This window comes from Galeopterus variegatus, unplaced genomic scaffold (assembly GCF_000696425.1).
Source record: "Galeopterus variegatus unplaced genomic scaffold, G_variegatus-3.0.2 Scaffold2362, whole genome shotgun sequence".
In the NCBI taxonomy this organism is placed as follows: domain Eukaryota; kingdom Metazoa; phylum Chordata; class Mammalia; order Dermoptera; family Cynocephalidae; genus Galeopterus; species Galeopterus variegatus.
Window position 1 is genome coordinate 131,447 of NW_007728473.1, and position 26,069 is coordinate 157,515.

At 37.1% G+C, this 26,069-nt stretch overlaps 1 protein-coding gene and 1 pseudogene across 1 annotated transcript in view; both read right to left on the reverse strand.

The window, feature by feature from the left end:
* Positions 1-213: 213 nt before the first annotated feature.
* The window catches only part of GYS2 (glycogen synthase 2 (liver)), a 46,388-nt gene continuing 20,532 nt past the window's right edge, over positions 214-26,069 (reverse strand). The window contains exons 5-15 of the mRNA XM_008581480.1: positions 23,359-23,503; positions 21,176-21,293; positions 20,872-20,992; positions 18,299-18,405; positions 17,364-17,423; positions 16,798-16,891; positions 8,327-8,453; positions 3,571-3,666; positions 2,496-2,659; positions 1,337-1,417; positions 214-435 (exon numbers count right to left, since the gene is read on the reverse strand). Coding sequence (XP_008579702.1) covers positions 214-435; positions 1,337-1,417; positions 2,496-2,659; positions 3,571-3,666; positions 8,327-8,453; positions 16,798-16,891; positions 17,364-17,423; positions 18,299-18,405; positions 20,872-20,992; positions 21,176-21,293; positions 23,359-23,503 — 1,335 coding nt within the window. The remainder of the gene's footprint in view (positions 436-1,336; positions 1,418-2,495; positions 2,660-3,570; positions 3,667-8,326; positions 8,454-16,797; positions 16,892-17,363; positions 17,424-18,298; positions 18,406-20,871; positions 20,993-21,175; positions 21,294-23,358; positions 23,504-26,069) is intronic.
* Positions 6,648-7,570, reverse strand: LOC103597612 (annotated as a pseudogene).

The following is a 26,069-nucleotide window of genomic DNA, read 5'->3' on the forward strand; positions in this document are numbered from 1 at the left end:
TCATTAACACTCCTCCTCCTCAAGCCTTAATTTACTGGGGAAACAAGAGTTGGGGATAATAACTTGGAATAAAATTAGAAATTTGCCATTTACTTAATCTCCTTCACTTTTTAGGAAGAGAATTAACCCCTTGTCATATGGCATTTTCATTCTTTTAGATAATTATTCCCATTATGTTCTTACTACATGAGCTCTGCTCAGCAAGTGTGGAATTCAGTTCTTGTATTCGCCATGCAGCTTTTTCTTCCCATGAGGAACGTGACTCAGAGAAAAAGGTGACTTGATGTTTAAGCGGTCCCTTTCAGCCTCCTGTTCCTCATCGTATCTCTCATCCTCATTTTCATCTTCCACATCACTGCTCTGAGGACTGGAGGCCTGAGACCCTGAAGGAGAAGGCGGTACTGAGGAAGGCCTGGGATATTTAAATCCTTCTGTCTGCCAAAGACAAAATAAGACACAAACATTATAACAACTTTTCTTGGTTTTCAATAACATAAACACTATGCATGCATATTTAAGAAAAAAATGTAGTCAGATATCTTTTGTGTTCTGTTCAGGTGCTATTAAACTTTGATCCATTTTGATTCTGGTACCACCAAGCTCAAGAAAGATTCATTAAATATACAGCTATCCTTTACTTATGTGCCAGGTGGTACATACGGGTACATGTATTTCATTTAATCTTTTAACAACACTGTGACAAACTTTTTCTTTCCAATTACAGAAGAAAATTGAGGGGTAGAGAGGCCAAATGACTTGCCCAAGGTCACATAGCACATAAATGATAGAGCAAAGACTTGTACCAGTCTGCAATGACTCCAGAGCCTTTCATTTCAACTGCCATGTGATATTGCCAATGTTGTCAGTCTCTCTGTCATCCTTCAGATTTGCTCAACAAAGTTGCAGGAGGTCGGCAGCCTGAACATGCCAATTTGCCCTATCTTACTCTTGCCAACTGGTCTTCCTATAACTGAATACTTCCTTGGATAGCAAATTCACTTCCTGTTAAGGCAGCCCAGTTTATTTCTGAACAACTTCCAAAAGAATGGGTGTTTAACAGAGCAGTTTCAAGCATTAAGGCAGAGACAGTTTAATATGGAGGTGCTTCTCCAGTGATGTCATTAGCTGACTGTCTCTCATCCAACCTGAATCGAGGGCTTTGAGATAGTTTGCTTTGTAAGTTCCTCTAATCTTTGCTTTGATTCATCATATGTAAAAGTACATATTATAATAGCTTCTGTATCCAGCTACCTTCAGATTAAAAGATATTGTAAGAACTTATCATAAATAAGAAATTTAACTTTCAAAACACATAAGCAACATATTAAATATTTACCGTCGGTGGTGATATAGGTTCCATGTGGAATTTATCTGGAAAAGTTCTGCTTAACGTCAAGTGCCTGGCATGCTGGTAATACTGTTGATAGAAAGCCATTTCACAGGTTTAAAAAAAAAATTAGATAGCTCTATAACCAAGTTATTATATAAGGCTTTATTCTCTTAGTTCTGAAGTGTGTATGTGTGTGTGTATATATATATATATACATTTTTTTTAAGTGGAAGAATCTATTCACCTAAATTTGAGAATCAGGAAAGAAATGACAATTTGTAGTTTTATTATTTTTCAATGCATAGGCAAAGTAATACTACAAAAAAATGAGGGAGAACTGGTCATTCTGAACTCTGAATTCAGCACCATGATGACTGAAAACACTGGGTTCATTCTACGGAGAAGCAGTATGTCATGGAAAAAAGATGGGGCCTGAATAGTCAAACTGGGTGTAAATACTGCTTCAGATTTTAGGTAAGAAACATACCTCTAAAAGCCTTGTCTTTCTGTTTTCATTATAAAATGGAGACAGTAAAATTAATCCTCCAGATTATAATGAGCACTGGCATTAGTGTTCAGCAAATGGTGTCGTTTATCATCTGGCCAGGAGAGTTCAGCAACATGCAAGCAGATATACCATATGAAGGTGAAGTCCATTTATTTATTATTAAATCATCCTTTGCTGAAATATGTGAGTAGTTGGGTATTTATAAACCTAAGGCATGATTGAATAGAAGTATTTTCTGTACTTGTCATTTTGAAAAACAATATTATTCCCATTCCCCACTGTAGTCGAGGAATATTATCACATTATCTCTCTATAGTGAAACAAGGTGGGGACTTCTCTCTTCATAATTTTCCTCGTCTTCATAAAATGTGTTTGCATACCTGTAATGCATCAAGTTAAGCACTGACAGTAGAATAATTCATAAGATTAGTTCTAAATCCTGATGGGACTTGCTACTATGGACTCAAACTAAATGTGAAGAATTGGGTTTAGGAGTTTGCAAATTCATATTAAGTTTAAAAAGTGTGTGAAAACATCACTGAGATTTTAACAATTACAATATTGAATTGACTTTATGGATTATGACTAGAATCAACACTTTTATAGTCCAGTGGAATTTTTAAAGTGGTCCTCTGCGTTTATCAAAAACTTGCTTACTCTGCCTAAGTATCTCCAATCCAGAAGATCTGAGAGCCTCTCAGTTCGGTTTCTCTGGATAATTCTTTGGCGACGTGACTGTTTGCAAAATCCATAGAGAAACTGAGTCAATTGATTGCAGGAGTCATCTGGAGAGCGGAACCGCCTGTCAACAATGTAAATTCCTGAGGAGCACAAAAGCCAAAGCACAGGTAAAAGGAGGGCTAATCTTAAAACGTTTCTTCTTTTCCCTATATCTTTGGTTCTATCAAAGACCATTTGCATCATCCACTCCCCAATTCAGCTATTGCCTCCACCTTATCTTTTCCTTCTAAGGTTTTATTGCTTCCATGATCTCTTTCTAATGGTTTACACCCAACGCCAGTGCACAGCCAAAAAGGTAGATCTCACTGAAAAAGAATCTGGTGGTCTGGGGATATGCTGGATCAGTGAATCTCCATGGGGCTGCTCAGATGGGACCTGGGTATCAGTGCTTTGTAGGTTCTCCAATGCTCCCACCATGCAGCCAGGGCTGAGAACCACAGCTCTAGTCTGAGGAGACAGAACAGCCCCAGTGCAACAGTAAAAGATCCAGGGAATTGGCAATGTACAGGCAGAGAATCCATCCCATTCAAACTTCTCCTGCTGCTAGGCAATATGAATAGATACATGGTGATATACAAATTCTCCTGCTGTCTTAAACAATTTAAGTAAATTTTGCATGGATCTTTAAAATAATACGAATCTATATACTCTATATATAATGACCAATATATGTACCATAAGACTATGGTTGTTGTAACATTTCTTCTAGGAAGTAGAGAGCCAAGGCAGAATTCAGGGTGGGGGGAAAAATGTAAAGAGCAAGATTTGTTGAGGTTTAGCACTGCTTTTGCAGTTTGTCTTCAGAGCGATACATCTAATATTAATAGCATTCTTATCTATGGACCACATAATTCAACCTACTTTTAATTAAACAAGATATATAAACATTAGTTTAATTATCAGGATAACTTTAGAAGTAGGCTCTGTAAAGAGCCTGTGCTTTGTTTGGTTAGAGGTCATGTCTCCTTGGGTGCATTCTGAAAAACCTCACCGTAAGCAGTAGGATCAGCCACGTGCTCCTGCATGAAACAGCCAAAGCCAGACAGGTTTGTTGTCACACTGGGGATGCCCATCACAGTGCACTCAGCTGCCAGGAGAAAAAGACAAAGGCTTGGCTTGAGACCAGCTTCCAGATCCTTGTATGCACATGGAGGAGCAAAAAGTCCTAGTCCTCCTAGTAACAGCAGTGTTTACTTTGTGCCAGGCATGGTACTAAGATCTTTGCATGTATTATTAACTCATTTACTTTTTCAACATCCCTGTGAAGTTGGGCCATCATCTCCGTCTTACAGATGAAGCAACTGAAGCACAGAGAGGTTAAATAACTTGCCCAAATTCACAAAGCCAGGGAACTTGATTAAAGCTGGGATTTGAGGCAGGGGCCAGCTCCAGAGCTCTTGCTTGGAACTGCTGTGTATCTGCCTCTCTAACCCCAGCTAGTGTTGTTTTGTCCTCCATTCTAGCCTGTGTCTCTAAGTACTCGGCAAGATTATGGGGTAGGTTAAATATGTTTTGGACACGACCCCCTTCTCCCTTCATATAAATCTCCCTTGGCATAAATTGCTTCCCTTTTCTCAGGAGTGCAATGAACCTGCGATCTCTTTCAGTCCTCCGTCACCTTTTAGTCAAAACCTGTTTTCAGAAAATATCTGATATGTCTTTAAAAATCTTACCGCTCTCAAGAATGTCTGCATTTTTAACAAGGAATTTATATTTGATTATGAAATTACTCTTGGTTGATGAGTGGGGGATAGATTTTTAAAAACAGGATCTCCCCATTACCCGTAAAGTAATACAATTTAGACAGCAACCTGTCTCATGCTCTGCAAGTATTTTCTTTTGACTTAGCTCTGTCACTAGAGAGCAGTGGTTCTGTAATATTTTTAGAGGTGGGGAGGGAGGAAGGTGGGATGGGGATTATTAACGCCTTTGAAAACCTGATGAAAATTCTGAAACTCCTCTCCAGAAAAATTCTCATATGCATATGTATACAAAACTTTGTCTACAATTCCATGGAAGTTCATAGATCCTTATTTTTTTTATTAAATATTCACTAATACCCTATATAGTAAAACACTAGGTACTCATGTAAGCTCAGTATACGTTCGTCGAATAAATTTAACGAAATAAGTACTTATATTTATTAGGCGTTCTCAAAACATAGAACAGACTTTAATGAATGCTTTCTGTGGGTGAGTTAGACCTAATATCACATAAAAAGATTACTCTAAAAAAATTAGAGAATTATCTAATATGCTAGTGTTAAACTGATACCACCAGAAGTCTCATTATTTCTGTAACTATAGGTTAGGTGAGGAGTGACCAGTTCTCTTCAGTTAACTTAAAACAGAGACTGAGGGCTGGCCAGGTAGCTCACTTGGTAACACACAGAGTGACTCATTCATTACGAGTATTCCACAAACTTCTTTTCCCGTCCACTTATCTTTTATAACATCTTTGGTCTTTATCTTAGAACATTAGATAAGTCTGTCTATCATTGTGGATTAAGTTTAGCTTTGTCCTATAAAACAACATTTTGGTGAAAAGTTGGCTGTCACATAACATTCTCTTTACTCAACAGAAATAACTTCCCACATTCCCTCAGTCACTCATACATCTGATTTCATGCTCCCCATCTGTGATACTTCTCATAATAAATTGTATTATTTACTAGAAACAATAGGAACAAGGGTCAATAACAAAGTGTTAAGTTCATCAGTGAAATGTGTGTTTTATGTGTCTCAAAAGGTAGATACTCTATCATCAACAGTGTAAGATACTCATGTGGATATTTCATGAGTAAGAAGACACCACCTTCATAGAGGAGAAAGCGATTTTTAGCAAGAGCTAAAATGCCAATAGCATTTTTAGAATTTCAAGAGAGATAACTAAAGTTAGATAAATAAATTTTCTATGTCATGTTTGAAGAAGTAGTAATTCTTTGTCTATTTTTTTCCAGAAGTTTTCGTGTTTTTATAGCTGCTGACAGATTATTCTCGGTTGAACCTAGAACAGAATAGGACCTTATGACAAAAGACACAGAGACTTCATGTCGCTCCTATTGTAAAGATTGTGAGATCCTGTTTTTATAGGATTTCAAATTATGTATTTAAATTCTCAGATGCAAGAATACAAATATTAGGAAAGTTTTCCTCTTCATAATTTAGCCCACTATTCCCCCAACCGTGACCTCTGCTACCCCTTTCTTGAGCTTTGTATCAATGACAACATTGAGATGCAGAAGGCAAAATTTATTCTCTTAATTACAAATAAAAATGTTTTCTGAACCTTTTCTTTTAAAATCATAAATGGAATTGTATCTAAATCAGGAAGAAAATCTCTGATTAGCAATAAAAGATGGAAGAGTCAGCATTGTAATAGTTGAATGAACATGTATTTAAAGTATGTTTCTACTTTAATTAGGCATTTCAGTACAAATACAAATGAATCACTTTTTTAGGAATAAATTATTTCTTTGGATTTACATTATTCTTCTACAAAATATAAATTCTGATTCATCAGTGAGTCAGTGCATGAGAAAATATCTTCTTAAATGATACCATATTTTATAAATACTAATTATTCTTACCAAGTCTGGGTTTCCTGGGAGTCACATCAGTCATAGCTAGGCTCGTCTTCCACTTCTGATATTTGAAGGCTGGTCTACTCTTAGTCTGAACCAGGGAAAATGTATAGAAACCACCAAAATTTGTCCAATACCCCGGCAGTGTATTTCCAACTCTGATCCCTGCCCTGTGATGAGAAGGGGAAGGCTGCAAATTTGCTCCCACAGTCCCTGCTGTGGGGAAAGCTGGCATCAGATGTTCTCTGAAACATACTGCCTCTCATCTGGACTCCGAAGCTAGACACAGTTTAAAGAAGAAAAAGAAGAGGGTCTGTGCATGTACCACCCAGCCGTCAGCCATGGCTACTGAGGATGACACTGCTGAAAAGACCTAAGCAGAGTCAACAAAGGTAGTTCTTTCTACAGCATGATGGAGGTAGATGACTTCACAGCTTCCAGCAGCCTCGTCACCCACACTGCCCCCTCATGGGTGATTTTTGCCATCAGGCTGGCTGAGGCTTATGGGACTCTCCTTGTGCCTCTTCATAGTCTTTTCATGGTTTCAGCCGGGGGCCAGTGATCATCACTATTTTAAGGATGGGCTGCTTAGGGGGTGCCCATGGGGGAACGATCTTGCCATGCATTCTCCAGCTCCCACAGGGGCTCATCAGGTGCTTTTGACACACAACATACTCCAGAACATCCTTGGGCACATCTTCCTGTGACATAAATCAACCAGCCAAACCAGTCATAGATGGCCAGAGTCTGCCAGGTGGGCATGTGTATGGTGACCTGGCCATACATGTTGCTCAGGTTCTCCAGACTTGAACAGTGAACCTGAACCACCTGGGGTGGCTGTAAAAGATTCCATGAAGCTCCAGTGAATGGTCTTATACTTGAGGTCCCAGATCATGTCTGGAAAACAGTGTTCAGTTACCAAGATATGAAGCCGGTCATGATCTGGGTTGTTTAGACAAAGGTGAGCTTCGATGAAGATATCCTTAGCTTTCTCAGGGAAGTCCTTTGTTTTAAAATTAGCATCATATTCTTTTATCTTCTGGACTGACAATTGTGACACAACATTCTTCTTTATTCACTCCTTTCTCTGTCTCAGTCCTTCTTTTGAAAGAGATGACATGCGAGCATCACCCTCAGGAGGAACACAGGCATCAAAGATAGCAGCTGTACAGGCCAGATGTATGGGACGCTCCAAACGTTCTGGAAGAATGGCCGATCCTGCTTTCCAGGCATGTTCTATAAACTCCTTTTCTGTTTTGTATTTGGGTTCATAAGTAGAGGGTGTGAAATGTTTTTTAGTTCTTACTGGAACTATAACTCTGGACTGAGTCACCAGGACTGGCTGCTGTGACCACCATCCCAAAGCCCTGGATAAGCAAGAAAGCCCCCAGGGCAGGGGGGCTGCCATTTTGTTCACCAAATGAGTCACTCTTGATGCTAATGGCAACCATGCTAGCTGGGGCCAGAAAAGAAAAATAAATGGTGGGTCTGAGAATCCACCATTTGTAAAACAAAAAAAAGCAAAAAGCAGTGTGTGTGTGTGTGGGGGGGACTTCTGAATGGAACAATGTCATTGCTGACAATATCTACCCCTAAAGTGCCATTTTCTCCTAATAGCAACTCTTTTCTGAAGACAGGAATGTGAAAAAGACTTTTTACTGCATACCTTTTTATATTTTTTTAACCACGTGAATTTGTTAAATATTACAAATTAAATACATCTATTAAATATTTTTTAAAATGTATTCTTTTGAAATGTTTTGGAGAACTATATTGCTAGACTATCATTTCTTGTATTAACCCTACTTGCAGTCAATTTTTCCTTTACATTAATAAATGAGATGTGTAGAGATAATTAAATAATATAATCTTTATAAAACATTCTTTTTTTTGGAATTCAATGAGGCAATAACTCATATACCCACTAAAATATGCCCAGCCACACCAAGGTATACTTTTGACATAACCTTTGTCATTCTTAGGTCAGGATCTACAAGCATGAAATTGACCCCTGAGATAGATCCAACCAAAATCATTTTTAAAACAAACTGAAAAATCAAAACCTTAGTAGATATTACACATCAACTTTGAATATTATATACATGCACATAAAGTAATATACTAACAAAATCAAAACATTTCATCATCTATATATGTCCCATACCTGGAGTATAACCCCATGGTTCATAGTATGATGGAAATACTCCAAGATGACAACCACGAACAAACTCTTCATAATCCATGGGTAATAAGGGGCTGGTGGAGGATAAAAACTCTGGGTGCAAAACCACCTAAAAAACAAAAAGAAATTCTAATTTAAAAAGAGGAGAAAAAGAAAGTAAAGCAAAGAATCCCCTATAACTTGGTCATTTCAATAGAATCCTTGTGTTCTAGATTCAGGGGGGGAAAAGACAAGGAAAAAAGAAAAGGAAAAAAGCCTGAGTGGTTTTTTTCTCCTCTCTTCATTCTGTATAAGTAAACATATAAGTAAACATATACCTTGCAGACTGAATTTTCATTCAGGTCCCGAGGCTTAGATCAGAGGATCAGGAGTCAGCATGCCCATTTTTGCTCTCACACTAACCTACATCGTCCAACCTGGCCTTGATCAGCAATAAAGATTTTATTTATTTGGTTCTCTTACGGCTGACCTCTGTCTTACTTATCAATTTGTTCCCAGCTCCAATAGGAAAGAAGGGTACTATCTAATGGACCACTCTCACATGCCCCAAGCATGCGTTAGCCAGAAATGGAACCAAGGGACAGGGAAAATATTCTAGGAATCTCATCTAGAATAGATCATAATAATGGAGGACCTCACCCAAGCCACCATCCTCTCTCCCCTGGAAGCAATCACCTCCTAGCATATCTCCCTGCTTCTGTTCCACTAGAATCTTTACTCAACACAAACACTGGAATGATTCTTCAAAAAAGTCAGTCATTTTCCTGCCACACCATCCTTCAGTGGCTTCCCAAATCACTCAGAGTAAAATCCAAAGCGTTTACCATGTCTGTAAGGAAAAGACAAGGAAAAAAGAAAAGGAAAAAAGCCTGAGTGGTTTTTTTCTCCTCTCTTCATTCTGTATAAGTAAACATATAAGTAAACATATACCTTGCAGACTGAATTTTCATTCAGGTCCCGAGGCTTAGATCAGAGGATCAGGAGTCAGCATGCCCATTTTTGCTCTCACACTAACCTACATCGTCCAACCTGGCCTTGATCAGCAATAAAGATTTTATTTATTTGGTTCTCTTACGGCTGACCTCTGTCTTACTTATCAATTTGTTCCCAGCTCCAATAGGAAAGAAGGGTACTATCTAATGGACCACTCTCACATGCCCCAAGCATGCGTTAGCCAGAAATGGAACCAAGGGACAGGGAAAATATTCTAGGAATCTCATCTAGAATAGATCATAATAATGGAGGACCTCACCCAAGCCGCCATCCTCTCTCCCCTGGAAGCAATCACGTCCTAGGATATCTCCCTGCTTCTGTTCCACTAGAATCTTTACTCAACACAAACACTGGAATGATTCTTCAAAAAAGTCAGTCATTTTCCTGCCACACCATCCTTCAGTGGCTTCCCAAATCACTCAGAGTAAAATCCAAAGCGTTTACCATGTCTGTAAGTGGTGGTGTGCTGGTACATATTTTAACACTGAGAAATCAAACTATAAATACATAGTTATACATAAGTTTATTATAAATTTTAACGATACAAATGATGTACGATTTCCAAATTTAAACAAACATGCCCACAAAAACCTGCACACAGATGTTTATAACAACTGTATTCATAACTGCCAAGACCTGGAAGCAACTCAGATGTCCCTCATAGATGAACGGATAAATAAACTGTTGCATCCAGACAATGGACTGTGATTCAGTGCTAAAAAGAAATGAGCCATCGAGCCATGTGAAGACATAGAGGAAACTTAAATGAGTATTACTAAGTGGAAGAAGCCAGTCTGAGAAGGCTACCTGATATATAATTGCAATAATATGACATTCTGGAAAAGATAAAACTATGGAGCCAGTAAAAAGATCAGTGGTTACTAGGGGTTGGGGCAGGGGAGGGATGAATAGGCAGAGCACAGAAGACGTTTAGGGCAGCGTATCATACGATGGTGATGAGTACAGATCATTGTATATTTGTCAAAACCCATAGAACGTTCAATACCAAGAGTGGACCCTAATGTCAACTAGGGATCTTGAGTGATAATGTGGGTTTACCCATTATAACAAGCCTACCACTCTGGTGGGGATGTTGATAGTGAGGAGGCTGTGCATGTGTGGAGCTGAGGGGTCAATGAAACCTCTGTACTTTCTGCTCAATTTTGCTATGAACCTAAAACTGCTCTAAAAGAAAGTCTATAGTCTCCTTATTGTGAATTCTCTATAGTCAATTAGTCCTCACAAAATGCTTTTTTGATTTTTGCCAAAATCTTGTATTTATAACCAATTCATGATTTCAATTGATGACTGAGTGTAACCCTGACATAAATGTTGGTTTATTTCCTTTGTTTCTGAGTGAAAGAAAGTAAAGTAACAGAGACATATGTCAGAACTTCACAGTTTCATCAGTGATGCTAGTGACTTCTTTGCAGAGTCAGATATTAGTTTTTGAACACTCACAATGTAATGGCTACCATATACCTTAAAGTTTAACCTGTGTTATTAATATTTCTCCATCACTTTCTTAAGTCCCCAAATCAATACACAACATATCAAGCCATCATTTGTGGTGTTCACCTATTTTCACTGTATAAATACTCCCATGGCCAATTTCAACCTATCAATTGATGTCACTGAACTCAGAGATGGGGAGAGAATTAGCACATCATCGTAGAGCATTTGCACAATATGGATACGACAGACATAAGTGACCTCAAGAGCATAGATAACAGTAACAGGAGTAAAGGATTTAGAATGTGATAAATTTTGAGCATATTTATAATTAATTTACTTTTAAGCATTTATAATTTAATTTTTAACAATGGCTATATTTAAAACTGGCTCACAGGGCCAGCCTGTGGCTCACTCGGTAGAGTGCGGTGCTGATAGCACCAGGGCTGCAGGTTCGGATCCCATATAGGGATGGCCGGTTCGCTCACTGGCTGAGCGTGGTGCTGACAACACCAAGTCAAGGGTTAAGATCCCCTTACCCATCGTAGAGCATTTGCACAATATGGATACGACAGACATAAGTGACCTCAAGAGCATAGATAACAGTAACAGGAGTAAAGGATTTAGAATGTGATAAATTTTGAGCATATTTATAATTAATTTACTTTTAAGCATTTATAATTTGATTTTTAACAATGGCTATATTTAAAACTGGCTCACAGGGCCAGCCTGTGGCTCACTCGGTAGAGTGCGGTGCTGATAGCACCAGGGCTGCGGGTTCGGATCCCATATAGGGATGGCCGGTTCGCTCACTGGCTGAGCGTGGTGCTGACAACACCAAGTCAAGGGTTAAGATCCCCTTACCGGTCATCTTTTTAAAAATAAATAAATAAATAAATAAAACTGGCTCACAAAATTTCTGAAAATTTAACAATTGGCTCTTGTGCACTGGTATGAGCCAGTTCTGGGACCACACTGCCTATGATGTTCTGTAAAGGCAGAGACAAGAGAGAGCATGGATATAATGGAAAAATTGTGAGCATAATTAATAGCTATTTAACTTGTTGCCTGTGTGAATGAATTCTCCCGTTTTTTCTATTTCTTACAGTTCTCACTGAATTAGGTTATTCTCTCAGTCTCCCCCATAACTAAGTAGTAATTTAAAATAAACAAAATCTGCTTATAAAGTACTGGGAGTCTCAAATTGACAGAAATGTTTCAAGTACAATATGAAGAGAATTAATATTTTTTCCAGAATCATTTGTGAGTTGCTAACCCAATGCCCTTTATCCCCAAGTACCTAACATGTATTTCCCATAAACAAGAACATTCTCTTACATAACCACAATATAAACTTAAAAGTCAGGAAATTAACACTGATACATCACTATCATATAATCCTTAAATCCCATTCAAGTTTCTCCAATGGTTCTAATAGTGTTCTTTAAACCAAAGGATTCAGTTCAGAAGTACGTGCTGCATTTAGTTGTCATATCTCTCCAGTCTCCTTCAATTGGGAAGAATTGATGGGTTTTCATGACTTCAACATTTTTGAAGTCTGCATTTTGAAGTGAAATAAGTTCCTTAACTTGGGTTTGTCTTATGCTTCTTCATTATTAGATTCAGGTAATACATCTTTGGCAGATGGATCACAAAAGCGATGTTGTGTCCTAACTGTACTTTATCAAATGGTACAGGATTTATATTTTTAATTACTGATGATGTTTACTTAGGTCTCCTGACTAAGGCCGTGCCTTTTTGGCTTCTTCACTATAAAGTTACTCTTTTTTCCTTATGTTATTAATAAGTATTGGGGGCAGTTATTTTGGAATTATGTCAATATCCCATTTCTAATTAAAGTTTTAATTAATGATTGTATTGGACTCACGGTTTCTTCTGCTGTTCAATGCATTCTAATTCATTAGCATCCCTGTTTAATTTGATACTCAGATTTTCTACGGTTTGGCCAGTAGGAGTCCCTGCAAGCTGGTTTCTGTATAACTTCTTGATTCCTTGAGCATTACTTTGATTTTTGACACAAGAAGAAGTTCCAGACTCAACTTGCAGTTTACCCACCACAGGCCTAGAATCAGCCATTTCTGCAAGGGAGCCCTGGCTTCTTTAGTGAAGAATGGTGTTTAGAAACCAAGGCCTGGGTGCTAGGTGTGCTCATTGTTATTGGGCTCTTACTTCTCACAGACCCTCTCAGTGGACAGAGACAAAGACCCTCACCCACACACACAAGCACACTCACGCACACACACTCACCTATCCCTGGTATCCATCATCTTTAACTTGTTACCTATTGGGTCAATTCCCTTCTACATAACTCATCTTCCTCACATGCGTGGATGGGCTACTCACTGCCTCTGGCTCTGACCCCTTGCCCCAGGCTACTCTCCACTAGGTGGACCTTCCTCACCCTGCTTGGGCTCCGATGCCTTTCTCTGGACTACCGCAGCACCTTCCCCATTCTAGTGCAGACAACTGCCTTGTCTTGCCCCACCCGCTTTAAAACCAAGTCGTTCTGGAAGGAAAGGAAAAGAGGATGAGAAAAAAGAAGAGGACAAAGAAACTGTTTTTTAACAAGCACATTACACTTTGCATTTTTTACTCATGGAATAAGTATAAACTCTTCCAAAGACATTACTTTGAAGAAAAACTCTAATTTGGATATGTTACAATAATCATAACAACATTTGCCTAACACTTTAAGTATTATAAATAATTTTCACATATATTTCCTCATTTAAACTTGGCAACGCTGTGTGATGGGTAGAAGAGATACTCTCAGATGCTAATTTCAGAAATAAAGAAAATAAGACAGAAAGAAGGCCATTCAATTATTAATTTTAAATCGATTTTGTCCTTTATAATTTCATCATATGCCAAGGATTAAAGTAAAAAAATTGTCTGAAGTCTTCATTTTAATAGAGAATTTTAACCCATCAATCCACAAGGACATTACAGGCATTAGTTATAGCTCAGTAGATCTATAAATAGGAGATAAGATAAGCTAAACTTAAGAAGAAATAAAATAGCAAAATGTACAAAACTAGTACCTAAAAATGATGGCTTATTCAATCACAAAATTGCAAAGTAAAAGTGGATAAAATATTTTCCACTGTTAAAGATGATTTGAGTTCCTATTATATGCAAGGTACTGCACTAGGAAAAGAGACAAAAGACACAGATACAGTATCTGGGCAATCATCAAATTGTCAACCTGTTGTTCTCTGTTGGCAAAGAACAAGAAATAGGATTTGAAAAGCATTGTGCCTACTTTGGCATTTCCAAGCTTAGGAAAAGTTGCACTCTCCAAAGCCCATTTTGAAACATGAAAACACCATGGCTCATTCGTTTTGTTCCCAGCCAAACAGAAAGACCCTCTCAGTGGACAGAGACAAAGACCCTCACCCACACACACAAGCACACTCACGCACACACACTCACCTATCCCTGGTATCCATCATCTTTAACTTGTTACCTATTGGGTCAATTCCCTTCTACATAACTCATCTTCCTCACATGCGTGGATGGGCTACTCACTGCCTCTGGCTCTGACCCCTTGCCCCAGGCTACTCTCCACTAGGTGGACCTTCCTCACCCTGCTTGGGCTCCGATGCCTTTCTCTGGACTACCGCAGCACCTTCCCCATTCTAGTGCAGACAACTGCCTTGTCTTGCCCCACCCGCTTTAAAACCAAGTCGTTCTGGAAGGAAAGGAAAAGAGGATGAGAAAAAAGAAGAGGACAAAGAAACTGTTTTTTAACAAGCACATTACACTTTGCATTTTTTACTCATGGAATAAGTATAAACTCTTCCAAAGACATTACTTTGAAGAAAAACTCTAATTTGGATATGTTACAATAATCATAACAACATTTGCCTAACACTTTACGTATTATAAATAATTTTCACATATATTTCCTCATTTAAACTTGGCAACGCTGTGTGATGGGTAGAAGAGATACTCTCAGATGCTAATTTCAGAAATAAAGAAAATAAGACATAAAGAAGGCCATTCAATTATTAATTTTAAATCGATTTTGTCCTTTATAATTTCATCATATGCCAAGGATTAAAGTAAAAAAATTGTCTGAAGTCTTCATTTTAATAGAGAATTTTGATAATCTGGAATGTTTGCTGAATCCAATGAGGACATTCATATTAAAAACTTATCAATCCACTCTGAGAGTTAAGAACCTCTCTGTAGAATTCTAAAAATATGCAAGCAATGAAATAGTTACTTACGTTAGCACAAGCCTAAGTTAGTTTCAGGTTTTTAAAGAATTCTGTTAATAAGTAGAAGACCTAATTCTGAATTGACAGAAGTCTCTTGCAGTGCTTTCAGTGTATATTAAATATCAGTAAGATGCTGTACTTTTATTTCTTTTGTATGTGTGGTTGCCTTATGATAATAATAAATGAACACCTCAAAATATTCAAGAGTTTAACTGCATAAACATAATTTATGTGGATTTGTATGAGATAAATTTGTCTCCATTTCCCCTACATAAACCACGTGCTTTTATATCTCTGTGCCTTTTTGTCTACCTTTTCTCTGCCTGGGGAGCCCTCCCTCCTGTTATGTGCAAGATAAACTTCTGTTCATCAGTCAAGATCTAGCTAACATGTTATCTCTTTTATAAAACATCTTATCAAATCCTGTAGGCAAAGATAAATCCATTTTCTTCTACTGTCATCAAACTCTGTTCACACCTCTCTTCTAAAAATTAAGTATCCATCATGTGCTAGATACTGGGCTAAGAACTAATAAAAGCTAATGTTTTATTACACATTTACTATGTGCCAAGTACTGTATTCAATGCAGCATCTATAGATTTTTTTTGATCTTCACGACAGGGCTATTTTATCATCGTTTTACAGATGAGAAGACCGAGGTACAGGCAGATTAAGTAAGCTTACAAATTGAATAAGTGGCAGGGATTTTAAGCCAGAGAGCATGATTACAGTCTATGAGGACTTAGACTACTGCCCTCTTTATGACTGAGGCAGCGCTAGAAATGAAACAGCTCAGATTTCCTTCAAGAGATCCTGGCCTCAGGGATCTTGACTGACAATCCTAAGTGCCTCCCCTCTTGACTGATGACAGCAGCTGTTCCTAGCCTATAGGACTGGCAAGATGAATCCTAGTGCCCACCCATTTCTGCCCAATGGGTGATGCCTTTAATAAGCAACTTTTGCTTGGGGAATACCACCCTAGTAATAGAAATCTCTATTAAAACTGTTGCATTCAATTGCTCATAGAAAAAGGTAGCCATCTGTCTACCAACCTGAAACTGTTTCGAAGATAAAACAGAAAGGAAAGGTTGCAAAATACAAGAAAAGTTGTATCTAGCAACACTAATATATTTAAAATAAGTTAACAGTAAATCATTTTATATACACACACACACAAAAGGGCATTTTTTGTATGAAGAAAAGAGGTATTATAAAATAATTCTGAATTTGTGGTAGCTGTGGATTGACTACACTGTTGAAAACTATTTTTATTTTTATTTTTGTGTGCACGTGTGTGTGTGTGTGACTCAAGATAAACTTTATTGGTTTCTTCCAGCAGGGCTCTTTTTCAGTACCTGATACCTCATTGTTATAATAAGAGTTTTTGTGCATGACTAACACATTTGTTTTATCATTTTTTGCAATAATTTCGCTTGACAGAGAAACATCCACATTTTTCTACTGTGACTCAAATTTTGTGCTTTTGAAAAATTTAGGAGGTTTTTTTGTTGTTATTACAATATGCACAGTTTTTCAATTGGATATGTTGGCTCCAAAAAATTTTTATAAGTGGATAGAAAGACAAGTTTCATGAGATTTTCCAAAGGAGCCCTTAAAATCACTCATGAAAGAGCATACCATTTGAGTGACTATGTCAGAATGTCTTTCCTAGCTCTTGGATCTAACAGTGTCTCAAATTACCACATCCTAATCAACTAAAATATTGGTTTAGATCGATTTAATAGTTAACAGAAAACGGTGGACACTTTTTCTTATTACCTGAGTTGAAAAGATGGCTCTTTTCATAATTGTTAGATCATCTCTATCCAAAATATTGTTCATGTCAGGAATTTCTCCTCTGTGGGGAAAACAATGTTAATAATAAAAATAAAAACAGCTGGCACTAATTTGGTGCTTCCTAGTATCAGATATATCAATTTCATCTATTTTGGTAAATGATGTTTATTAAGTAAATATGTTATATAGATTTAATGTATAAGGAAACAGATTTAATATATATTGAATCAATACATATTTTGACTTAAAATTTCATGAAATCTCCCTCAACTTCAGATTGACATATTATCCCTTAACGAGTTTGCTACCGAATTAGAATCTGCCTGCATATATAAATGTGTTCTCATTCGTAGACACTTTTTACAAGTTTTCTCAAACAAACGCTAAAACACTGCTCGCATGATGTAACATGTCTTCAAACACTATTAATTCCTTTATATTTGGGACAAAATAAATAGATACAGTGTCTAAACTGTTAAGTTTGAGTAGTGAACCCCTACATGTCTGAATCATGAAGTATTCCAAGCATCTACCGTAATAATGCGTCATAGAGTTTCTTTCCAAACTTTTCCTTTACAGAATGTGCGATGTCCCTGTTTAAAATAGAAAGATTTATAGTTTAAACAGTATCATAATTTTTAATCTTCATTTGTCATAACAATGCTGTTGTTTGGTCAATATTCTTTGGGTTTGCATTCTTTAAAATTGCAGGTCTCTTTTGTATAGCCTCTTTTTTTTTTTTTCCTTTTTGTCTTTTTTACTGACCGGTAACGGGATCGCAACCCTCGGTGTTGCACCCACTCCGCGCTCAGCCACTGAGCGGGAACCGGTCTCCACATGGGATCCGAACCCTCGGCGGGAGTGCCGCTGCGCTCCCAAGCGGTGCACTCTGCAGTGCGCCACCGGGCCGGCCCTTGTATAGCCTCTTTTATTATTTTACTTCTTTCCAAATCAGCTTGAGTTAAAACCTCCAGAGCCGAGGCCACAGAATACCCTGACCAGCCCAAAGAGCTTTAAATGAATTTGATTGCTGATACCCAGGGGAGGTTAGAAAGCAGCGGGGTGGAGAGGATGGAGCTACAGATGTAACAAGATAGGAATTAGGTGATAATTTTTGAGTTTGGGCTATGAGTACACAGGGGGTCATCACACTATCCTCTTTACTTTGGTGTATATTTTTAAATTTCCACCATAAAAAGTTTTCTTAAAAATTCAACCCATCTTTAAAAATCTCTACAGAGTCTTGCTCCTTCCATGATGCTCATTCCAAAGTTTTTATAATAGCACCTATAGTGCTATAGGCATTGTATAATTTAACTTGGTAGCACAATGAGAAGAGAAGCAAGTAGCATTTTTGCTGTCATAATATTAAGGAACAAAGTTCATGAAGATATAACGGAGATCGTCCACTTAAAAAAAAATCCCTTTACACACATTGCTTGAGAACATCCACAGGACGTGAGATTACCATAGCTGTTTACGCACTGCCTGTCCTTTCAGGGTTTCCACGTTGAAATTATTTGTCTTTGCAGGCATGATGAAAAACACCACCACAGTGATGTCATTCTTATGCATCTGATAAGCAATGAGAAAACACAACAGAGTCAACTATCAAAGAGTTTAAAAAATGACAGATGGACCTTAAACTTTGAATAGTAGTGCTTTTAAATATCATCAGGCAAAAGGAATACTTATTTATGATTTACAGAAAAATTATATCCACCTTCCTGATACTTTTTCAGAGATTTTAATTTAAATCTGGCTTTCAATCAAGATTTGCCACTTAACAGTTTGAAAATTCGAACATTGAATATTTTCAGGACATTGATCATCTAAAACATATAACAATTGTTATTGATATCATTGTGCTTTTCTGTGGTTAAGAAATAACTTAAATGTTAATATTACAAGGCAAAAATTAGTTTTTTGAAATTTCAGATTGAAAATTTAATGAAGATTGAGTTTTGGTTTCTTCTTTTTAATTTCTTTTTAGCTTATTCCCATTGGTTTGCTCAAATAGATTATTTACATTTTTTTCTGTTAAATGTCTTGATTCTCATGATGTTGCATTTTGGTTTTTATCCCTAAAGTAAAGGAACACGCATGCCCATTGGTTTGCTCAAATAGATTATTTACATTTTTTTCTGTTAGATGTCTTGATTCTCATGATGTTGCATTTTGGTTTTTATCCCTAAAGTAAAGGAACACGCATGTGATCAGCATATCTGGTGCTGCAGGCACGGTGCTGGGGTGCTTTAGATATAGTACATAATTTAACTCAATCCTCATAATAATTGTGCACAACAGATTTCACTCTCCTCATTTTATTAATGTCAAAAGAAAGGCACAAAAGGGTAAATATTTCATCTGAACTCCTACACAGGTTAGTGGCAAATCTGGAACTTAAACTGGTGTTTCTTGACTCTACAATCTATGTTTTCTTTTCCTCTTTCCATAATACCATTGGCCTAGCATCTCTCAGAAGGAAATGACATAACAAGCCACTGTGGGAATAAAGTATAAACTCACTTAAAACCATGAACATATGAATGTTCATGTATTCTGGAAATGGTCGACTATCTCCTGAGTGTGAAGCAGTTTAAAATCTAATATGTGGCCTCTGCACTCCAGGGCCTGACATTCTATTAAGGAAATCTACAGATTCACAGAATAGGAAACTAACCCCAGGAGTAGCCAAATGTGCTACCAAAGAACAAATGTACTACATGAAAGGAGAATGCCTTCTTTCTACTTCTCCAAGTACAGTAACTATTTTTGATATCTGGAATAAAAGCAATAGCTTTTTTCTTCACATCTAAAAATTAAGTGAATATTTCATAATTGTAGGAATAAATTTATCAATAATGTCCTTAAACATGATATATGTTTGATATAGTTGTGAGTCCATTCATTAAGCTTGTTGAATGGATACATACAAGGAAATATAAAATAATATTATTTCAGAATAATATTTTTGGCCTTCAGTTCTATTATTCAGACTTGCGTTTTTATTAATGTATCACTTCCCTATTAATGTGGTTTTAGTAAATTTTTTAGCATACTTGGTACAATGTTTTCTCTGAGACAAAGATAAGTCTATGCCCAAGAAATAGAAAATTTAACTGGAAAGTAGTGCAGAGCTCAGGAAAGTTTAGTTGTCTTAGTATCTCAATAAGATTGAAATTCTACACTGGTCTCCTGTGAGTCTTTTCCTGTTATTTATTCTATATTTTACGTGATAGGACTAGAATATGAGCCAATCATCTTGATCAATACCTGTGATATGGTACCATTTTCTGTAGTTGCTTCTATTGCTACACTTTTTATTGCTGAATTAGATGGGAACATGTTTTACATACCACCTTCCTGAGCAAAAACAATTCCACATTATCAGGAGTAAGAACCCCCTTTTCCCTCCTCTGTGTTTCCATTTTGTGAGGCATGTCCTAGTTTAACAGTTTGAGACTGTCGATCTTGAGGAGGAGGTATGGCTGGTGAGCTGGGGAGGGACTGAGTTCTATAGAGACTGGTGCTGCACTGCCTGGCTGTCAGCATGTGACAAATGTTAGTCTGAAGGCCTGCTTGGCTAGGAGGATGCTGATGGCTGGGGATTCCTGTGACAGAACGCCAAGCCTGCTGTCATATACCCAAGCTAGTCTTCATTGGTTTAAAAAAAAGTGATGTTTTGCTTTCCATTTGCTTGATTTCTCTATATTTATCTTTCAATTGGTTACAAACTCATATGGGGAAAAGGGATGTTATAATGACTTCTTAAAATATAGCACATAAAATGTGATAAACATGAAGGTCTCTTAAGAAAAACACACTTGACGACATTGACAAAAACACAAATGAGCAATGTGGCAACTCCAATATATAAATTGAAAGGCCAAAGCCATTTTTTGAATAAAGTTATCATTTTAAGCTTTCAAATTCAAGTATTTTCTTGAAAACTAATTAAGAAGCCAGAAAGTTCTTCACTTCCCATAGAGTAAAGTTCTCTCTATATGAGCATTACATTATGTCCTAGAGCTTTCTTACCCTCAGCAGGAAATTTAACCTGGATAAGGATTCTAGGAAGATGTCAGCTCCTTTGTTTGAAAACTCATACCTCCCAGCAATGAAAAGGAACAAAGTCTTTTCAAGATCAAAGTCGAGATGACTAAAACAAAGCAAAACAGTTTCAAATGAAATAAAGCTACAGCAACAAAATGTACACATGAATTCTGTTAGAGTACAAAGGGGACTGGGAAAGAGGAACATTTACTATAACAATCCTGTTGTCCCTCTACCAAAGATCCCTAAAATCACGTGCTAACTGTTTAAAAAATAAAGAAAAGCATACCCATAGAAATGGCCTCGAACAAAATCTTGGATCCTGGCTTTGTACATGGCATGTAGATTTTGAAACTCATGCACTGCTGAAAATTTCTTAACATTCAAGCCATTTGGAGTAACTACATCTGAGAAAGCAAAACAAAATTATTATGAAAATTATCTTTTGAGAGAGGGTCCAATTATAGAAAAAAAAGTTTTTAAATCTACAAAGTCAGATGTCTATTATTTTTCATTTCTGAACATCACAGAATTCAAAATTCGCAAAACTCCATAATTTAGTCTTTTGTTTAGAATAGGAAATCAGGACTACGTGGCCAAAGTGACAGTAAGTGATTCATACAACAGAGCAGTCTAATCAACAGCAGTAATAATGAGTGTTATAGTTTTCATTTATTGATTGCTTACTGCGCACTAGGTGCTTGCTCAAAAGGCTTTACAATGTAACTCATTTAATCCTCGCAACAACCAATGGGGTGGGTGCTCTCATCTACATTTTCAGAGGTGGAAACTGAGTCACAGAGTTGTTAAGAAACTTGTCCAAGAACACACGACTGGTAAGTGGAAGCAGAATCCATGCAGTCTGTCCTCAACCACTGTCCAAACTACTTCTTGCCATCTTTTTTTAGCCAAGTGTGTGGGAAATCTGTGCATTTAGAATACTGGAAAGGCAGCCACTTGTTCCTAATTTCTACTTCTCATTTCTAATTCTTAATTCTAATTTCTTGTTTATAAAAGAACTAATTCATTCTGCTTCAATTTTGTTGCTCAGGCATTCTGAGTTTTCCAGAATATTGGCCTATGACAAGAAAGAGAGCGACTTTGGGCCGGCCCGTGGCTCACTCGGTAGAGTGCGGTGCTGATAACACCAAGGCCGTGGGTTCGGATCCTATATAGGGATGGCGGCATTTGGCCGCAGAGGGAGCAAGGAGATTGTACGGTCGTTTGACAGGGGAGCAGCTTCCAGAGAAATTTTCATTTTAGAATAGGAAAAACAAAAGCATTTTTGTCAGCTCAGAAAGGGTACTATAGACAGAAAAAAAGAAAGACTCAAGACAGAAATGAACATACGGATGGAGTAAACTCTTGTAAGAGGTATGAGAATGAGAATCCAAGAGAACTCTTGGAAAGAAAAAAAAACCATAGGATCTTAATGCTGCCACTACTCCAACTACTTGGATTCTTGCTCTGTTCTGCTTTGGTTTTTAAATCTAGCTTGAAATACCTCCTCTACACATTCAGCTGGTATCTGAAAGAAACACAAGAGATAATACCACAGGAATTAAGCAAGGAGGATGTATCAATTAGAACTGTTGGGTTGCAAGTAATAGAAACCTACTAACGCTGGCTTAAGTGTAATGATGAAAAATTTATTAATAGGATGCAGGAGTTTAGCTGGGTCTCAGGAATGACTTTAAACCATGGTCTAAATTACTGTGTAGAACCTAAAGAGTTCTCTCTCTCAGTCAGTTATTGCTTCTTACAGCACTTCACTGTAGTTTAGCCTTCTTTGCATCTAGTGCAACACACAGAAAAATGGACCCTGACAACAACTTCAAAGCTGACATTTCCATTACACAAGAGTGCATTCAAACACAGATTCCTTCCTATGGGAGCATTTGAATGGCCTGGCTTATGTCAGGCGTCTACCTTTGGACCAATCAACTGTGGCCAGGTGATATGGTCATGTTTTATGAATATGCTTTTTCTCGTTGCGAGCTCTGGTTGGGTCTGGGGATGTTTCCCAGAAAAACTTGCAGGGAGGTCTGGGAAGAGATTAAAACAACAAGTTTCTATTAAACAGCACCAGTAAGGCCATGTTATAAGATGGAGGACTGGGATAGTCTCACATGAATTTCTGATATTTTCTTGGCTTTCATTTCTTAAAAGAGAAGAAAAGTCAACTCAGTTTTTTTACACATACCGAATCATTCTGACAATCCAGTTCACACTTAGAGCATTTCAACCAGAGCTCATTTATTCAACAAGCACTGGAACTATTTTCCAGATATAGCTTAGTGTTGGTTTCATTGCAAACCTACTGAAATTGAGAATTTCAATGTGTGAAGATTTGAGTGGTAATAGTGAATGCATTTTTTCCTCTAACTACTACTTTATGCTGGAAAAACAAAGTCCTCCTACTCTAAGATTATTTGGAACTGAAAGACAGGTAAACTCAGAGATAGTAATTACCAGGCTTTCTCTTCAGCATATGTTCTGCTTCCATTGCTGTTATTTCAGAAACTGTGGTGAACACGTGAGCACAATGAACAGACGCTCGCTCCATGCAATATCGGTGGTAAATCTGCCTTTCCCCAGCCTCTTTGTCTATGTCAAACTGTGAAAAACAAACAAACAGACGTTTTCTTATACTGATCCTTTCACCTGTGAGAAACAAAATCATGTATTGTGCAAGTTGTTTTTCCTCGAAGCTATGTAAAATTTTATGACCACAAAAAGTTAATCATTTTTTTTATTAAACCTATTACTAAAATACACAACTACTTATGATTTAAAAAGCACTGTTTACTTCATTTCTCCTTCTAGACTGCTATCTAACCGCCTAAGTAAAGATGTTTCCACTTTGCTGTAATCACGTAGAATTCTTGAATCTGGGGTATTTTAAATGTATTTTTACTTATCCCACATTTCAGAAATATTGAGCTAATTCCTTTTTTCCCAAAGTCCTTATCATAGTTTCCCATAAACAATAAAACAAAGCTAACATTAAACTTGGCTCTCAAAATAAGAATAATTAATATTACCCTTTACTGAATGAAATAGAACCTGAAAGAAGGAAAAGACAAATGCTTTCCCATGGTTATATAACTCCTTCCACTTTATAATTTCGGAGTGTACAGTTATTTTAACTAGACAGTGTGTTAGTTGTGCAATCTTCTGGCATTCTGAGTATCTTAACTTAAAAAAAAAAGCCAAATCCACAACAATTACTTAAATCATTGGTAAGAGTGTGGGCTTTTGCCGTTTTACTTAGTTACCGAATATTACATTTCATAAAGCGGCAGATGAAACAAGCAGTGTCTAAGAGAAAAGAGGGTATAAAATTTCTGGCATTATATCAGCAGGGTGCTTTTCATAATAAAGATGATTAGTAGCTCCTTAACACTATGTATCAGGCACTTTTCTAAGCACAATATCATATCTAATCCTCATCAACCACTGAGACATGTATTTTGTCTTCATTTTATAGAGATGGAAATTGAATCTTTTAGAGGTCAAGAAACTGGTCTAAGGTCACGTTCCTATTAGGTATCTTAGAAGAAACCTAAATTGATCGCCAATCAGTCTAACTCCAAAACTTGTACTCTTACCTGCTTTTATATAATTTATACTTCAGCACTAGCAATAGTCAGTCCCAATAACAAGTGCATCATATAGAGGAAACTACTAAAGAAAAAGACTCATTCCACGATTCTAATGATTAGGACAAGGAAATCCCTAGAGTATTTTTTTCATGACTGTAATATTTGCAATGATATCTCTGAAAATGTTTAAATTGGGGCTCTATTGGATCAGCAGCTTTCTTAAAAGCTCTATGTGACTGGTCCCATTTATTGAACCAAATCTCACATTCAACCAACATTTGTTGAGTAATGTACATTATCTGTTACCTTCAAAGAGCATATAAATTACTCAACAGTTGTTGAGTAATTTATGGGTATCTGTTACTTTAAGGATCTTATAAATTACCAGGAAAACAGGTAAAAATCAGGCAGAAATGACTATGTGCTTGAATAAGGTATAGGATCAGAGCCATACTGATTCACTCTGGCTGAGAATAAAGAAAGCATCTCATACTATATTAAAGTGTTCATATTATTGGAATCACCTCTAGAATGTAAGACTTGCAAGTGTAAGAACCGTGGATTATTCATCTCTGTATCTCCAAATTGGTTGAGTGAATAAAATGGCATTTAGACTTGGACATGAAAGTTTAATTTGGAGGAAGTTATTTTGGGCTGAAAAACTAGCTGTCCTAAAGAACAAGTATCTAAAGCACTATGGCATGCACAGAAAATAGCAGGACATCTGATGTGACTGTAACATTGGGTGTAGAATGTACGAGACAGAGGCTGGCAGGACATAATAGGGCCAGATCACTGAAGTCCTTAAAGATGAGGCTAGGAATTTAGCCTTTGACCTGCACACGGTGGAATTCCAAACAGCCCTGTCCACAGATTTCCATCCAGGAAATTCTGTTGTTATTAAGAAAAAGGAGGCCAAGACATAAAGAAACTAAAGGTCTTTAAAAAACAAAAAGGCAAACATTAGTTATCTAGCCATTATAGCTGAGGGGATAATTGGCCAATTGCTGGACTTAAAAGAATGAGTTTGGAAACATCTTCTTGGAGGATCTGAGAAAATTCACATGCTCGCTAGAAATGGCTAAAATGCTATTTTAGTTAATGAATTTTACTAAAAACTTAAACCAATATCAGGATCCTGTGGATTGACTATTAATAAAAAGTGTTTTTAGTTAGCAATTATTATTTGAGTAAAATATTTCTAATCTTTCTGCTTTCACAAAAGTTGAATTATTTTATTCTTGTTTTCACGTTTTCCCCATGTTTATTTGCCTGAGTAAGAACTTACTGAAACTGATCCTGGATCCCATATCAAGAGCTAAATTATGACTCGTTTCTTACGTGGAACGTTAAAAAACCTTTCATGTATATAATTTGGTATTTTTATGTACTACCCAAATTGTACACCTAGTGTGAGCATGGGGGCTTTTGTTGTGAAAAACTATTATGAATTTAACTCAAAACCTAGAACTTGACTATTTGTTACCAACTAGTCTCTGGGCAGGACATTTTACTAGGAAGACGGCCTGGGGTCTGGCTAAGCTTGGATATCTCAACCATTGAGGGACTTTAAGTGAG